Consider the following 16,931-nt stretch of genomic DNA (forward strand, 5'->3'; position numbering starts at 1 on the left):
CGCCTTTTGTTTGGATTTTTTGCCGAGTGTTTCCCTCGCAAGAGGCGCTTTGAGTTGTCTTTTTGGTCATCTTATGTTGGAATAAATCAGTGCAAAGAAAGACTCTGCATCCGAGTCCTCCGCCTTGTTCCCTGCCTGACAGTCTGGTGTTTTATTCCTTGTTATTATATTCGCCAATCAAAACATAAAAATCAGACATTTGGTTTAACTGCTTTATATGACAATATGGATATGTGTTTACGTTGTTATGAGTTGGTGTTCCCAAAATTAACAAATGTCGGCATAACGTTTTTTTTCAACCTTTTATTCAAACACAAACGCATTCGATACAATAACATCATCAACTACAAGCCAACTAATACAAAATTAAAACATCAATGTCGGCATAATGTGTCGGCTGGCAATGGCATAGCGGCAATGCTGTCTGTCACTCATTCGTTAATCTTCGCGAACGACCAATCAGCAGCGAGTGATAGTTGGAGGCAGGATTTTACGAGTCAATGACGTAATTTCCCGTCACGAACGAGTCAGTGACGCAACATCCCATTCACGACAGGGTGAGGGACTTGCCAACGGATCAGTGTGTAGTTGTTGAATTATAGAAAGAAATGTGTTTACCTGAGCCGATTATTATTATATAATAATAATTATATAATAATGGGGGGGGGTTGTGTAGTTGTATTGTTTGATGTGTATGGGTTATTTCCACGGAATGTTGTGTAAAAAAAACAAAAAACAAAAAAAAACGGATCAGTGTGTGTGGGGGGGACGATTCGTTGAACGAGTCGTTTGAACGAATCTTTTGAGTGAATTGATTCTCAAGATTCAGTTCACCTAAAAGGACTGGAATGCATATCACTACCTGATACAACTGCAGGTTGTGCAGCCGACGCTGGTGTCCGCTCGTTTGATTTATGCCAACGTCGCGGTTGGGCGGAGTTGAGTTGTAGTTGGTAGTGCGCGAGTGAAATGCTGCTCGCTTCGCGTACAAGTACTGCTCGAAATACTGGCTTTAAACCGCCTGAGCGTCCGATTGATAGTGTTGGTATTACGGTGTTCTGCATAACATGTCGTGGGGACAAGCGGTACAGATAACAGGTAATGGAGCAATGCAGTGTCGTTCGAGAGCACGGACCCTTTTTGTATTTGTTCTGAACAAATAAATGGATGTAAAGACTTTCATGTATCACGTGGGCGTGTGGTAGCACGACAACAACGGGCTTAAACGTGCATTGGGAAATTCGAGATGGGCAAAATTGCCGACCATCGTCGTAACCTTTACTCTATAGCATCTGAGAAAGTGGCATTCGAGAGAAGCCGACTCTTAATAGTAAAATAAGGTTTCACACGCGGTAAATGGTAAGTCGTCTTTTAACGCTTTAAACATTGTATTCTGTCTCAAATGTGTTCCCGTAGTTATCTTTCAACGATGATGGGAGGTACGCGTGCGTAGAAGGGTTTATAATTTTCACGTCCGTGGGTAACTCAGGAAAACAAAACAAACCCAAACTAACCTGCAGCAATGTCCCAGAACGTTTATTTTTTCTCACTTTTGTTTCAGTCTGCAGATATCAATACTTTTCACAAAGGAATAAAATGTGCAGTGAGGTTATAGTTGTAGTGTATCAGACCTATCAAAGTCTTCATGCATTTGAATAAGCACTCACGATGAGGTGGCAAAAGTGCTGACGCTCTGTTCTGAAGTGCAAGTTTAGATACTTGTCTGAAATAAAGGCAGGAAAGAGTTGAAGCGCTGATTCCGTTTCTGCAACAGTTCAGTCAGCCAAAGATTTAGCTTCTCCAAATTTGTCAATGAATTTGCATTCCAGCTGTCGTGTGTTTTACGACGGTCTATCTACTGCTTTTTTTTACACTACGGCCACGTCGGCAGATGTTCGCGGAAGCGAGTTCGCATTGATAAAATCAGGAGAAGAAAGCACAGATTTGAACTGTAAGTGGTCAAAACGTCTCAAGTACAGACACCCGAAAAGGCGATCGACATAGCTTTGGCTTTTACCAGAAATCCAAGTGGTCCACTTCGCATTTGTATTTCACCATCACCACAATCATAGCGCAAAAGTACAGCGTGCCCAGAATGAAATAGAACCAGAAAAAGGTTTTGTCAATCCTGTCTGCGAGCGCCTTGTTACGCTCGCACTCCGCTTCCTTGGCTTTGATGGCATCCAGGAAGTCCATCACCTTTCTGTGCATCTGCTGTTCCTCGCCGTTGTCCAGCCGGATGACACTCACGTCCGCTTTGTCATCTGAACAGCAAGAAGTGACCCGCCTACTTAGGATGGTGAGATATTGATGATCACGATATGGCTGAGAGAAAATGCATATGGCTGACAGCTCGGGCCTCCACATTTGTCATGTTTCTTCAACGATTAAATCAGGCACACACTCGTTTTAGAAAGTCTCCAAAGAGGCTCACAAAGTATGCAGTGGTGAGGTCAATACGTGACGCCCCAAACTCACTGACTCACCCTGGTCAGCTCTCCTCTGCCCGTCACCAGCTTTGGCTGTTCCGGAGGAACAGCAGAAGATGAGGCCTCCGTCGCTGGCCACCCGTGTCAGCACCATGGACACCAGCATGCTCACCACCAGCAATACCAGGCACACGCAAAAGTGGTTCTCTGCAAGCGCAAAGCTGCATGGTGGGCCACGCAGGCGTATCAAAGATCGGCACAGCGGCGACTCGGAGACCAACTTATGACAGGGGTGCACTCGCTGTCACCGGGCAGCTGGTCGTTGAGGATGAGCAGGAACATAGTGAAGCTGAGCACCAGCGTGACCTTGAAGGAATTGCGCTCGCCGCAGCCCAGCGGCAGGGCGAAGCTCACCATGTCGGCCAGGATGAGCAGAATGCTAGGAAGCATTAGCGTGATGAAGGGGTTCTGCTGCCGGATCTTCAAGATCACCTGGATGCAGTCGGAGGCCAAACGTGGATGCAGAGTCCCTGTCTTGGCGGGCCCAACAAATGCTCACAGAGTGCCCTTTCGTTCCATTCTATTTGGCACTCACCTTCCGATTTCCTTCTTATGGGTTTGCCATTTTGAGTGTAGCTTTTTGTTCACATTCAAATATTGAAGCGCCGCGCATGGCGCTATGGTGGCTTACGAGAATATGGAAGCTAAATTGACATTTAGGGCCAAATTTCTAATTTGCTTCAAGTTCGCTTACGAACCATTTGCACGCCGACCTACCGAGATATAGAATTGTTCATCAGATGGCGATTCCAGGTAAGCGCCCAAGGTTTCCCAGTCGCCGTGGCTGCCATCATACACCTCCACCTCGCCGATCTCCATGAAGGTGCCGCATCCTGGGTGCAGGGCAGCCTGACGTCAAGCACGAAACTGCTCCGGCGACGTGCGTGGCCTACCTTGGGAAGACCAGGTCTGGATGGCCACGGGGCATTCATCCTCAGCAAAGGGGTAGTTGAAGAGGTTGAACTCGCAGTTGACCTCAGCCGCCATCACCACACGGTGGCGCAAGGTGCCGTTGCTGAACACAATCAGGTCGCGGAAGCTGTTCTGCGTGCTTGACGATATGCTGAAGATAGAGAGAAAGAGAGCTGCACGTGGCAAAAGTCCCGGCTGCGCAACGGCTCTCCTCACCCATTGGTCACAAATATGTCGGGCGTCCAGACTTTGCTGACGGGCAGAATCACCTCCTCATAGGGGTAAACGGACGGGTCCCAGTACAAATCGTAATCTGTCCATTCCTGCGGGTGCGATCCGAGTTAACGGCCGACCTGACCATTGGCTCGACGTCACTCCATTTTGAACCACGCGTCTCATTGCTTACAATTGTCGCCTGTAAACGGCAGCCGAGACGGAGGTTCTTTGTGTCCTGGAAGGGAAAGGCAGACACTCAAAGGCATGGAGAAGACTACTTGCGTGCGCGTCCGCACGAGTTGCTCACAACTTTGATGGTCTGATACTCGATGGATGACACGTAGATGTACTCAGAGCAATTTTCACTCTGTGGCTGAGTTATTAGTTTTCTGTTGACCAGATCGTTGGCCAGACATCGGCGGCTGGTGCAGTTATCACTGGCGCCTCCTGGAGAAGCACAGAGCAAAGCGCCACTTTGACGCAGCTCAGAAACGAGCGCATCTGCTGCTGAGCGTGGCGTGGCGGCTGCTCCACCTTCTGGCAAATACATTTTCAACCTTTCCGCTCTCACCCACTATTCGAGCTACATATTCCAGCGGAGCAAATCAGGACACGTCTCCTCACTTTTCCGACCGTGAGCCCAACTTGAATCTCCTGACCTTTGTGTATAATTCACTGTATTCTGACCCCAAAGCAGCTCCGCCCTCGCAGCTTCAAAACGCAGCTTGCGCCGCTTACCTCCACAGAGAAGCGTCCATAGAAGCGCCGCCCTCCACAGAGCGCGGCCGTCTTGCGCTTGCATGGCGAGCCGAGTCACAATCAAGCGCTTGCCACGTCCGACCAATGTGCGTCTTCTGGCGTTGCAGACTCTTAAATAGGCGAGCGGTGGCTGACACCGAAGCGCGGCGGTGGCAGCCACAATAGGCGCGCGCGCACAATAGGCGCCACTGCACTTGCGCCATTCCACTGTTCAAACAACAACTGCCGCCCTCAATGCGCCAGCTGCTGTTTGTCTTTCTGCCGCACAATGCCCGACGAAGCCTGATCCTCCAGTCACGAAGCCCCGACAAAGACTTCGCGGTCAATTCTTAGACCTGTCATTTGGCGCTTGCGTGTCATTCTACTTGCGTTGACTTTGACAAACCGGCTCGCTGAACCGTCATGTATAAATAAAGCGCTTTTCCCGTTGACATTTGCATTGACGGTCTCGTTTTACGCTCCCAAACGAGGAAAATCGACACGCACATGAGGCAAAGCCTCTCTGTAACATCCGGCGAACAGTCAAGGCTACTTTGGCTCCTCCCCAACATTCATTCAATTCTCCGAGTAGGGAAGTCCTTAAAAACAGTACTTCAATGACATACATTACTACTTTCTTATTAGCCAGATCTAAATGAAGCTCTTTTGTTAGTTTGTTACTTTGCGATTTCTTCTTCTGATTGCACCTGTTTACATGACTTTTTGCAAGTCAATTGTTAGGTACTATGAAAAAGGTTATCGCTCAGGAATGCCTCTTATCTGTCTTTGCACATCCTCGCACCTGAAATAGCAAACATACACTCCAACACGGAATGATCATTTTTATTCTCCCCCACCCACCTGCACCCGTCGCGGAGCAAAGGTTAACTTTCTGTCGAACCAATCAGGAAATGCTTGGAGGGAAAAGAGCCGCTAAATCACCCATTAATAATCGGCCCATCGGCGGCGGCGGGCCCCAGAAGACTCAATACAGCAATACAATACAACTCGGACTTCGACACCTGGACGCAAACAAGAACAGGACAGACTATTTGTGTTTTTTTTTTTTTTCTAAATTGCTCCACAGGCCCTAAATTCTTCCAGTTGGTCTTCAGAGGGACATGGTGGCTGCCGTGATATCAGGAAGGTCGAAGCGGACTCGAGTACTGAGGCCCCAGTTGTCGTGCTTTTCAGACACCGGGGAACCATCAGCTGACACCGCAAGCCAGTAAGTCGCTTCTCATTCAAACGCGGACCAAACCAGAATCACTGAGCGAGTTTGTCCTTCTTGAAATTATAACGAGGCGAATTTCCACCAACAGCCGAGAGCAGCAAAATGGCACCGGGACACCATTCACATGGTTGACAATCGAAAACTGCTTGCTTGCTCTGCTCAATTTGCTCCTTTTCTTTGAATGACTTGAGTCTTACTCTCCTACTTTGAATGCCTTTTATTATCATCCATGCGTTTGCTCAACGCAACGTTGACCGACAAGTAGCAGGAGCTTCGATTGTCACCATCGTCGTTTGTAGAAAATCCCGTTCAAGATTGAATGTAGTGTGGTGGGTTGAACTGAAACGCAAATTTAAACATAGTGGCGCTGATCCAAAATATCTAACAGCTCATATTACCGTATGACCGTCTCCGTCTTTTGCCCTGGGTGGGGCACATATCAGAGGAGGCGGCACAATGGCCATTGAGATGAAGCACAAAGAAGTTTTTGTGCAATTTAATTCATGGTGGCCATTCACGATTCTAATAGCATCGTTGCTGTCACCACTATTTTGGGGATCCTCGCGTGGCAATCAGAAAATTCTATTTCATTTGATTAACTTTAATTCCATTTGCACGGCTCAACGTGTGTTTGGGTGCGCAATGTCAACACTGAAGGTGTAAAAGTAGAGCTGCTAGTCGTAAATGTGGTCTTATCAGCAACATGTTCCCGGGTGACACAATCAGACCATGAAAATAAAGACATAAATAAATGCCCTTGGCCAATACCCCGCTCTCGGCACATGGCGCTCTGACTCGGCTTTTATCCGAGCAGCTGTCCAGATGGCAGCGTTTGATAGAATCTGGGAAAGCGATCAAAATGTCCCAACTTTGGTGAATTGCGAGCAGCAATATGCGGGGGGCGCAGTTCAGGTTTTGGGATAATAATTGACATGCGCAAAGAAAAAAAAAGATGAAAAGTCGCTGTCAGTTTGGTTTGTCTTTCTTTGCAAGGCCACTCTTCGGCGCCCATGAGCGAGGTCCCGAGCCCCAAAACGATGCATGCAATCTGCAGCGCCTTTTGAGAATGTTCTTGGCGTTCATCCATTTTGAACAAAACGTCGGCATTCTGAGCTGCAGTTGCTTTGGAAAGCCAGTCGACTACGTTCTCGTCAATAATCAACTGGTGAGAAATGTCGTCATTGTTCTTCAAGGTCAGTTGTTGAGTCTCGCCAGAGGCACGGTTGCTTGCCTGAACACAGAAGGTGGTGCGGTATCAGAAGCACTGACCCAGTCATTTTGCGCACATTTTGCTCCTAGGGTGGCGGTAGTCCACTCCCTTCATTTGGGAGCGCATCGGACGATTACGAGACTTTAACCAGACTGGCCATCGGAGCGCATTGGCTTTTCAAAGCGGTGCAGCTCGTCAACCCGACGATGCGCTGCTTTTGCAGCGGGCGAGTTTTGTCCGTGTGATCTGCGAGCGGCCGACAGCAATTGTGCGGCCATTGACAGACCCAAATGGAGGCTGCAGTAGCCTTCACTCAATCCTTAACTTTACATTTGGGCCTTGGCAGGGCGCCCAACCTGGTCGCCATGAGCACCGAGAGGCGCGAGGAGGCGCCTGGCGACACTTGCTTGGCCAGCGTTCACGTCGTGGGCGCCGAGGGCCAGCGGCTTCGCTTCATGCGCAAGGATGGCGGGTTCCCTGTGGCCTTCCGCAAGGTGCCCGGAGACTGGAGCCCGTACCTGCTGGATCTTTTCACCACGCTGGTAGAGATACGCTGGCGGGTGATGCTCCTGCTCTTCTCGCTGTCCTACATCGTTTCTTGGCTGTTCTTCGGGCTTTGCTACTGGCTCATGACGTATATGCATGGCAACAGCGGTGGTGGCCCCTGCGTGCTCAACGTCTATGACTTCACTTCAGCGTTTCTCTTCTCAATGGAGACCCAGGCCACCATCGGTTACGGCTTTAGGGGCATGACAGAAAACTGTGGGGTGGCCGTGGCGGCCGTGACCATTCAGGACGTCACCAGCTGCCTCCTGGACACCATCGTCATCGGTATTGTTGTGGCAAAAATGGCGTCGGCGCGCAAAAGGAGTCAGACGGTGGGCTTCAGCAGAGTGGCCGTGGTCAACCAGCGGGACGGCGTCCTGTGTCTGTCGTGGCGGCTCGGAGACTTCAGAGGGAATCACATCCTGGAGGGTGTGGCCAGGGCGCAGCTCGTACGCCACTCCAAGCAACCGTGGGGACCTGTGCTGGTGTCGTACCAGGATGTGGACATCCAGGAGCGGGAGCTCATCCTCGCCACGCCAGTCCTTCTGGTGCACAAGCTCCAAGCGGGCAGCCCGCTCTACCACATTGGCCCAGAGGGGCTTCCGGAGGAGGATTTTGAGCTGCTAGTGTCCTTCACCTACATGGGCGACTCCACCGGCACGCTCCACCAGACGCGCACCTCCTACACGCCTGCCGATATCCGCTGGGCGCAACGCTTCCGTGAGGTGCTCAAAGTGGACAAGAAGCACTACAAGGCGGACTATGCGCTGTTTCACCAGACGGCGTGGGTGGCCACCCCAATGCTGAGCGCCGAGCAGTACGACTGGGGAAGGGCTCCACCTGGCCTCTTGCGCTCGCTACGGGGCAAGAGAGGCCGCTGCCGCATGGAGGAGGTCAAGCGGCAAACCCGTTTGTAGTCTACGGAGCTTCAGAGATGCTCAGATGTTGGATTTATTTATGCTTTGACGGCTTTTGGATGTTCAAAATAAAGTCTTTAAATGGGATGCTTATTTTTTTTCATGTTCACGTCCATTCACAACACCAGTTTAGAGAACAAGTCAATGGAAAGCTTTGCGGCAGCTCAAACTGTCATGACTCGTGTCCGGTTGTTCTATTATGTGTCTAAGTTGTCATGGTTTCTGTTCGCGTCTCTGTGCACTCGCCCCTCCCCTCCTGTGTCTACCCATAATCAATGTAATCACAGTCACCTGCCTCTTGTTACCTGTCGTGTATTTAAGTCCTGTCTGCGTGTGACTCCCCTGTTGGATGGTTCTATTCTGTTAGTCTCTCTGTCTGTCTTTGTCACTCTGTAAGTTCGGCATGCATTACACAGTTCCTTAAGGGTCATTAAGCTATTTAGGCAATATACCAAAAGTCATTTGTGATTTCAAAGTGCTCAGAAATATATCAGATCATAAAGTTATAAAAACCTTTCTCATCACCACATCAAAAATGTCTAGTTATGTCTTCTTTATTGATTTGGTGTGTAGGTATAATTATATGCTTAAAATGTTTCTTTTATTTAATATGTGAATATACTTGTCTGCTTATGTACTTTATTCAATGAGGTTTGAGCATATCTGTTTTTGTAGCTAGGCAGGACTTTTTGTATTTTGACCCCATTTCCTGCACTCCCTCTGTTGACCTCAGTTTTACTGAGGTCACCAAAATTGTTCATGCCACCAGGGTCCCTCTGTTGGCACACCACGTCCCTCTGTGGAGCCGCCAATGAGTGAGAAAAATAAATATAGATAAAATTCATACCCAGACATTTGTAAAAGATGGAGAGTGGAAAGGCTATTGGCCTAGACGACATTCCAGTGACAGCATGGAACTATCAAGGAGAGATGGCAGGGGAGATTATTAAAAAGCGAGAAATTCCCCGGAAAGGTGTTGACTTCTATTTCTTAATTCAGACCACGGCGATGCGCAGAACTGTAGTAGCTACAGAGGTGTTGTTATGTTGATTAAGCAAAGCATGAAGTTATCGGAAAGAATGTTAGAAGCGAGGCTTGGAAATCTGCTGGCCAAAATAATGGAGAGTGTGGCAGAGACAAAGATAGGACATGCAGATGGTTGGTGGCACAGAAAGATATGGAAACGATCGCTCTGCAGTCACGGCCCCTAACAGGAGCAGCCGAAAGAAGTGGAAGATGAGAAAGAAAATGTGAAAGAGAAATACATAAACAAATAACGAAATACATACATACTAAAGGGAAATGTGCTTTTGGGAGTTTGCAAACATATTTTAAGGTTGTGTTAAACTTATAATCATATTAATATCTAGTATTGGAGTGCTCGTGTGGATTGGTGGGGGCCGAGGAATGTGCAGGCAAACTGCATGAACTTGTTTTCTTCGAAGTGTTGTGGAATAGGCCCGGATAGGGAGTACCGGAGGAGACCATCTCAAGGTCGGTGAGGAACGAGAACAACAGCACGTCTATGAGACCGGCCTTCGAGGGGAAAACCCAACCGTCTGACCTCAGCGACACCTGGACTGGGGAGGAGATGGCCATCGACCAATCATCTCACAATATTTTGCATGCTTTAATATTCATATTGTGTTTCTTTAAAACTGGGCAACCCGGAAGAATGTGTCGTCTTTGGTGGTCACAAAAACGCACGAGTTTTAGTGTGAGGAACCCGGGACCCAGTGCGCTTTGTCAGGAATAAATAATTGGTAAATTTGGTCTAATTGATCTACTGGTCTTCTCTTTGACAGAACGAACTCGCAAAATTGTTAGGTGCGCCAGTGTGTGGATTAGGACATAGCAATTTATGTGTTAAGTGTTGATCGCAATTTGGAGTCAGATCAATAACTAGAATCCGTAACCTAACAATACATATATAGTACATACATATAGACAGACGATTGCCCATTCGGTCACTCAGCCCTTCAGTCAGTCACTCAATGAATCACTCAATCAATCAATAATCCAACCAATCAATCAATCAATCAACCAATCGATCAATCAATCAATCAGTCAATCAGTCACACAGGTGTTAACTAATTTGTAATTGTATTGCAAGCAATTTAAACTCTAATGGAATATGTGGATGTCCATATCTGTTTTATCAAATTCTAATCCTACTTTACCTTTGTATAAGACACAGGTGTCAAACTCAAGGCCTGGGGGCCAGATGCAGCCCGCCACATGATTTTATGCGGCCCGCGAAGACAAATTGTGCTTTTTATTCATGTGTCATTACTCGAATTGCAAATTGTCTTCACTTTTAATATTTTATTTTTCAATATTAGACCAGTTTTTATTTGTCTGATTTGAAAGCGAATTACTTGTCAGTTTGTTTTGTGTCATGCGGTCGCGTTTATTTTTTCAGTTTTTTGTCTCGTCAATTGTCGTAACTTTACTTCCGGTTTTATTTTGTCATTCCTTCCGTTCAGTTCGTGTTTCCGTCCTCGGTGTTTGGTTGTCTTGTCTTCCCTGATCCTGATTGTATGCACCTGCGTAATCGACACTAATTGTCATCACCTGTGTCCCCGCCCTCTTGTGTGTATTTAGTCCGTGTCTTCCCCTTGTCTTGTGCCAGTGTGTCTTGCCTCGTCCCGACCACCAGCGATCCCTTGATGTCCGAACTCTCTGTAAGAACCCTCCTTTTTGTCTCGCCACCGAGCGACGCTTTTGTTTGTGCCTTGGTCCCCATCGCCTTTTTGTCTCGCCCCAGTGCGACTCCTTTAGTTGGTACTTTGTGCTACGTGTTTTCCCTCGTAAGAGGCGTTTTGATTTGTACTTTTAGCCTTTTGACTCGCCTCAGCGCGACACCTTTTGTTTGTACCTTTTGCCACGTGTTTTCCCTCGCAAGAGGCGATTTGATTTGTACTTTTGCTCAGTGTGCTTGCTGGAATAAATCCCAGAAAGAAACGACTCTGCATCCGAGTCCTCCGTCTTGTTCCCGGCCTGACAGTACACACTGGCCAGTCATGGACTCGGCAGAGTCGGAGCACCTGTGCGCCGCAGTGCGTTCCCATGCCTCACAGCTCGCCCAGCACCAGAAGCAAGTGGGCGACTTGGGGAAAGAAATCCGAGGAATCGCTAAGTGCCAAGAAGAATTCAGAGGAGCGGTCGCCACCCAAATAGCACAGCTGGGTCAGCAAATGCAGGACGTGCTCTCGCTCTTGAACGCGGGACCAGCAGCGACTTCCAGTACACCCGCTGCTTCCTCAGTTACTCCCCTTGCCATAGCTCCCATGACCGGCGGTGCCAGACTGGCTCCTCCAGAGCGCTACTCCGGTGAACCCGGCCTTAGCCGGGCATTTATTACAGAATGCGGGATGCATTTTGAGAGGGCCCCAGCAGATTTCCCCACCGAGCGCTCCAAGGCGGCCTACATGGTTTCATACCTGACGGGAAGGGCCCGCACGTGGGCCACCGCGGAATGGGCCAGGGATTCCGTCTCCTGTCACTCTCTCCCCGCGTTCATCAAGGCTCTGCGAACGGTATTCGATCCAATCTCCGCTGACCGAGAAAAGGCTCGCCAACTCTGTCAGATAGTCCAGGGACAAGACACCGTCGGGGACTACGCCATCCGGTTCCGCACGCTGGCTGCGGAGTGCGGTTGGAACGCGACGGCACTATATGACGTCTTCCTCCGGGGCCTCTCTGGGTCCATACAGGATCAGCTAATCCCCTTAGACCTTCCCACCGACCTCGACGCCCTCATCGCTCTGGCTATCCGCACTGACAACCGGCTGCAAGAGTGGAGGCAGCACCGAAGCAGGACCACCCCCGCCTTCGTCCCAGTAGCCGGCCCTGACGTTCATCACTCCAGGCTGGACGGGGATCGGCAGCGCCAGGAGCCAGAACCGAGGCAGTTGGGCAGAGCTAAGTTGACCGAGGAGGAGAAGTTACGGCGACGCCGAGAGGGAAGATGCTACTACTGCGGTGAGCTCGGACACCTCCTTCTCTCCTGTCCAGTAAGGAGGACCCTGAAGGTGAGCGCCTTCTCTGCGGCTCCGTCCCCGGAGCGAGTGCTTCCCAAGGGCAGGATTACACTGTTGGGAAGAGAAATAGAACTCGAAGTACTAATAGACTCAGGAGCAGATGAAAGTCTGATAGACTGGGCATTTGCTCGCCGGTGGGGGGTAAAGACTGAGCTGATGAACACCCCCGTGAAAGCTAAGGCACTCAATGCACAGGCACTTTTTGAAATAACTCACATAACAGAACCAGTCTCGTTGTCGATAGGTCCCCACCAGGAGAATATAAGGCTACATGTCGTGACCTCTCCAATGCACCCTCTCATTTTCGGGTATCCATGGCTTCAACGCCACAACCCCGTCATAGACTGGGGATCAGGGGAAATAACGGGATGGGGTCCCGACTGTCATGATTCCTGTGTCAGGTCTAACCCGCGCGCTGTGCCTCCTGCTCGAGACGCGCAAACCCCCGACTTAACCGGGGTCCCTGCGTGTTACCACCCATGGGCCGAGGTATTCAGCAAGGCCAAGGCTACCTCCCTACCTCCCCACCGTCCGTATGATTGCGCCATTGAACTCCTGCCGGGTTCAACTATACCTAAGGGGAGGCTTTATTCTCTTTCGGGCCCTGAAAAGCAAGCCATGAACGAATATATAGACTCCTCCCTGCAAGCAGGACTGATTCGACCATCATCGTCGCCTGCGGGGGCGGGGTTCTTTTTCGTGGACAAAAAGGACGGCACCCTACGCCCCTGTATTGATTATAGTCCTCTCAATCAAATCACAATCAAGAACCGGTATCCGCTCCCACTGATGTCGACCGTGTTCAACCAACTACAGCAAGCCCGGGTGTTTACAAAGTTAGATTTGCGCAACGCATACCATCTAGTGCGCATCCGAGAAGGGGACGAATGGAAGACCGGGTTCAACACCCATCGAGGACACTTCGAATACTTAGTCATGCCATTTGGTCTCACCAATGCTCCCGCTGTGTTTCAGGCCATGATCAATGATGTTTTGAGAGACTGTTTGGACCGTTTTGTATATGTATATTTGGACGATATTTTGATTTATTCCCCAGATCTGAGGACCCATAGGATTCACGTCGAGACGGTGCTGCGTCGTCTTCTTGCACACAAACTATACGTAAAGGCCGAGAAAAGTGAATTCCACAAGGACACCGTATCTTTTCTCAGCTTCATCGTGGCCCCGGGCAAGGTTGAGATGGACCCGGCGAAAGTCAGCGCGGTTAAGGAATGGCCTACCCCCGACTCACGCAGAAAGGTGCAGCAATTCCTGGGCTTTGCCAATTTTTATCGGCGGTTCATCAAGGGCTTCAGTGCCACGGCGGCTCCCTTGCACGCACTCACGTCTCCTAAGGTCCCCTTCCGCTGGTCAGCAGAGGCGGAGGCGGCCTTCCAGGAGCTAAAGAACCGTTTCAGCACCGCTCCCATCCTCACGCTTCCTGATCCGTCGCGACAGTTTGTGGTGGAGGTGGACGCCTCCAATCAAGGAGTCGGGGCCATCCTATCACAGAGAGCCAAGAGCGACAACAAACTACACCCGTGCGCGTTCCTGTCTCGACGGCTGACGCCCGCCGAACAAAATTATGATGTGGGGGATCGCGAACTGTTGGCAGTTAAACTGGCACTGGAAGAATGGAGACATTGGCTGGAGGGTGCACAGCAGCCTTTTTTGGTTTGGGCAGACCATAAAAATCTTGAATACATCAAGTCAGCGAAAAGAATGAATTCCCGCCAAGCCCGCTGGTCACTTTTTTTCAATCGCTTTAACTTTTCTCTATCTTACAGACCGGGATCCAAAAACACCAAGCCTGACGCCCTCTCCCGTGTTTACAACTCAGATCCAGAACTCAAGAAGCCCGAATCCATCCTGCCTCCTCATTGCCTGGTGAGAGCAGTGACCTGGCCAATCGAAGGCCGGGTACAGCGGGCCAATGGAAACAAGCCACCCCCTAGTGGCTGCCCGGAAAACAGACTTTTTGTCCCAGATCAATTCCGATCCCAAGTCATCCATTGGGCTCACACCTCCAGACTCTCTTGTCATCCAGGCATGTGCAGGACCCTGTTTGTCATCCAGCAGCGATTCTGGTGGCCCTCCATGAGGGCTGACATCAAAGAATACGTGGCAGCCTGTCCCGTCTGCGCCCGGAACAAGAACTCCCACGGCGCCCGTATGGGGTTGCTGCATCCCCTACCCATTCCTTCGCGTCCATGGGCAGAGATATCCATGGATTTCGTCACCGGACTCCCGGTCTCGCATGGGCGGACCACCATACTCACAGTAGTAGACAGATTCTCAAAGATGGCTCACTTTATCGCCTTGCCCAAGCTCCCGTCCGCTAGACGAACAGCCATAGTAATGATGGACCACATATTCCGGGTTCATGGGTTCCCGAAAGACATTGTCTCCGATAGGGGGCCCCAATTCGTATCCAGGTTTTGGAGGGAGTTTTGCAGGCTCATAGGGGCAACCGTGAGTCTCACGTCTGGTTATCATCCGGAGGCGAACGGGCAGACGGAACGGGTCAACCAGCAGTTGGAGACAAGTCTCCGCTGCCTGGTCTCCCAGAACCCTGCCTCATGGAGCAAGAACCTCTCCTGGGTGGAGTATGCCCACAACTCCCTGCCCACCACGGCCACAGGTATGTCCCCGTTCAAATGTGTGTATGGCTACCAGCCCCCAGTCTTCCCTGACAGTGAACCGGAGGTGACGGTGACTTCGGCCCACGCCTTGGTGCGCCGCTGTCATCGCGTCTGGGCGGCGGCTCGGGCCACGCTGGTCCGACAGGGGGACCGGGTCAAGCGGATGGCGGACCGGAGGAGACGTCCGGCGCCCGTGTACCAGCGAGGTCAACGTGTCTGGCTGTCCGCCAAGGATCTTCCCCACCGGGGGGACTCCAGGAAACTGGCGCCTCGCTTCGTGGGTCCGTTCCCCATCGCCAAAGTCGTGCACCCGGCCGCGGTGCGTCTCCGCTTGCCCAGGTCCCTTGCAGTCCACCCCACCTTTCACGTCGGGAAGGTCAAGCCGGTGGTGGACAGTCCATTGGTGCCGGATCCTGCGCCGCCTCCGCCTCCGCGGACTGTGGGAGGTGGGACGGTCTACACCGTAAAACAACTATTGGATGTGCGCAGAAGAGGCCGGGGCTGGCAGTACCTGGTGGACTGGGAGGGTTATGGGCCGGAGGAGCGGCAATGGGTGCCGCCTAGTTATATTTTGGACCCGGGACTGTTTGATGACTTTTATGCGGCTCACCCTGGGGCTCCTGGGCCGTCTGGGATCCGGCCCTAGGGGGGGGTTCTGTCATGCGGTCGCGTTTATTTTTTCAGTTTTTTGTCTCGTCAATTGTCGTAACTTTACTTCCGGTTTTATTTTGTCATTCCTTCCGTTCAGTTCGTGTTTCCGTCCTCGGTGTTTGGTTGTCTTGTCTTCCCTGATCCTGATTGTGTGCACCTGCGTAATCGACACTAATTGTCATCACCTGTGTCCCCGCCCTCTTGTGTGTATTTAGTCCGTGTCTTCCCCTTGTCTTGTGCCAGTGTGTCTTGCCTCGTCCCGACCACCAGCGATCCCTTGATGTCCGAACTCTCTGTAAGAACCCTCCTTTTTGTCTCGCCACCGAGCGACGCTTTTGTTTGTGCCTTGGTCCCCATCGCCTTTTTGTCTCGCCCCAGTGCGACTCCTTTAGTTGGTACTTTGTGCTACGTGTTTTCCCTCGTAAGAGGCGTTTTGATTTGTACTTTTAGCCTTTTGACTCGCCTCAGCGCGACACCTTTTGTTTGTACCGTTTGCCACGTGTTTTCCCTCGCAAGAGGCGATTTGATTTGTACTTTTGCTCAGTGTGCTTGCTGGAATAAATCCCAGAAAGAAACGACTCTGCATCCGAGTCCTCCGTCTTGTTCCCGGCCTGACATTTTGTAGCTTTTACTCTATATAACATGAGGTGCTCACACATTTATTTGGGTATGACAGTCATACCGGTCCTCTGAAAGAAGCTATGACTACACTGCGGCCCGTGAACAAATGAGTTTGACCCCCCTGGTACAAGGGATAGCCTTCTCTTTGATCAATCACGCATCTTAAATCATGCTTTTCCTCCTTTGAAGCGACTATGTACTTCACACCCAAACGGCACCATTTTATAGGGAAAAAACTTGTCGAATCTATTTGTTTCCGACATAATACTTCCGCAATCATCTTAAATTTGTTCAGTTTATCAATCCCTTCCATTCTTTATCCTGCAAATGAATCACGTGAATAATGTGTTATTCAAACTTTAACGTTCATAATCCGCCTGTTCCCAATTTGTTTGGAGTCTGTATGTTATTGTTCTAATTTTTTTACATTTAATACTCTCCCACCTATTTGATCCTATCTTGTGAAGGTCTACAGTTTATTATAAGCTATTTTGAAACTCTTCACACTTGTTACCAGGCTTTGGCTCCATCTCATGATGTTGTCTCCCATTCACTTCATTTCTGCCGAGCTGCTTCTTCTCCTCCGTCCAGCATGTTGAAGACTTAAAAACCATCAAATCTGAAAACACTTAAAATCTCACAATTCCCCCCTTTGTTTGTTTTTGTTTTTGTTTTTTTCTACCTCCCCCTTTTGACACATTCTAAAAAATGT

The 16,931-nt window shown here is 50.0% G+C and overlaps 2 protein-coding genes across 4 annotated transcripts; one reads left to right on the forward strand and one right to left on the reverse strand.

The window, feature by feature from the left end:
* Window positions 1-1,177: 1,177 nt before the first annotated feature.
* LOC148383242 (inward rectifier potassium channel 16-like) lies at window positions 1,178-10,334 on the forward strand. The gene is made up of 3 exons (XM_088358494.1): window positions 1,178-1,359; window positions 5,443-5,583; window positions 7,146-10,334. Exons 2-3 carry the CDS (start codon window positions 5,477-5,479, stop codon window positions 8,260-8,262), a joined length of 1,224 nt encoding a protein of 407 aa, XP_088214620.1. The 5' UTR covers window positions 1,178-1,359; window positions 5,443-5,476; the 3' UTR covers window positions 8,263-10,334.
* LOC148383243 (5-hydroxytryptamine receptor 3A-like) lies at window positions 1,516-4,884 on the reverse strand. 3 transcript variants are annotated; one of them, XM_088358491.1, is made up of 10 exons: window positions 4,356-4,884; window positions 3,925-4,064; window positions 3,808-3,852; window positions 3,618-3,724; window positions 3,383-3,552; window positions 3,207-3,322; window positions 2,844-2,921; window positions 2,711-2,744; window positions 2,487-2,636; window positions 1,516-2,264 (listed from the first exon to the last, which is right to left on the reverse strand). In XM_088358491.1, the coding sequence occupies exons 1-10, from the start codon at window positions 4,417-4,419 to the stop codon at window positions 2,014-2,016; spliced, it is 1,155 nt and encodes a 384-aa protein (XP_088214617.1). In that variant the 5' UTR covers window positions 4,420-4,884; the 3' UTR covers window positions 1,516-2,013. The 3 variants fall into 3 exon arrangements, with proteins under 3 accessions (XP_088214617.1, XP_088214616.1, XP_088214619.1); XM_088358490.1 differs by having other exon boundaries at window positions 2,711-2,921; XM_088358493.1 differs by having other exon boundaries at window positions 2,711-2,921; window positions 3,671-3,852.
* Window positions 10,335-16,931: the final 6,597 nt, after the last annotated feature.

The sequence above is a fragment of the Syngnathus floridae genome, chromosome 17 (genome assembly GCF_059516105.1).
Source record: "Syngnathus floridae isolate MCC-2025c chromosome 17, RoL_Sflo_1.0, whole genome shotgun sequence".
Lineage (NCBI taxonomy): Eukaryota > Metazoa > Chordata > Actinopteri > Syngnathiformes > Syngnathidae > Syngnathus > Syngnathus floridae.

What these genes read in the sequence shown, in the direction of transcription:
- LOC148383242 (XM_088358494.1), top strand. Translation starts at nt 5,477, where the DNA reads ATGGTGGCTGCCGTGATATCAGGAAGGTCGAAGCGGACTCGAGTACTG. An exon ending in TCAGCTGACACCGCAAGCCA is followed by an intron (nt 5,584 to 7,145) that starts GTAAGTCGCTTC and finishes GGGCCTTGGCAG; the next exon opens with GGCGCCCAACCTGGTCGCCA.
- LOC148383243 (XM_088358493.1), bottom strand. Translation starts at nt 4,419, where the DNA reads ATGCAAGCGCAAGACGGCCGCGCTCTGTGGAGGGCGGCGCTTCTATGG. An exon ending in CCAGACCTGGTCTTCCCAAG is followed by an intron (nt 3,323 to 3,382) that starts GTAGGCCACGCA and finishes CCCTGCACCCAG; the next exon opens with GATGCGGCACCTTCATGGAG. An exon ending in ATGAACAATTCTATATCTCG is followed by an intron (nt 2,922 to 3,206) that starts GTAGGTCGGCGT and finishes GACTGCATCCAG; the next exon opens with GTGATCTTGAAGATCCGGCA.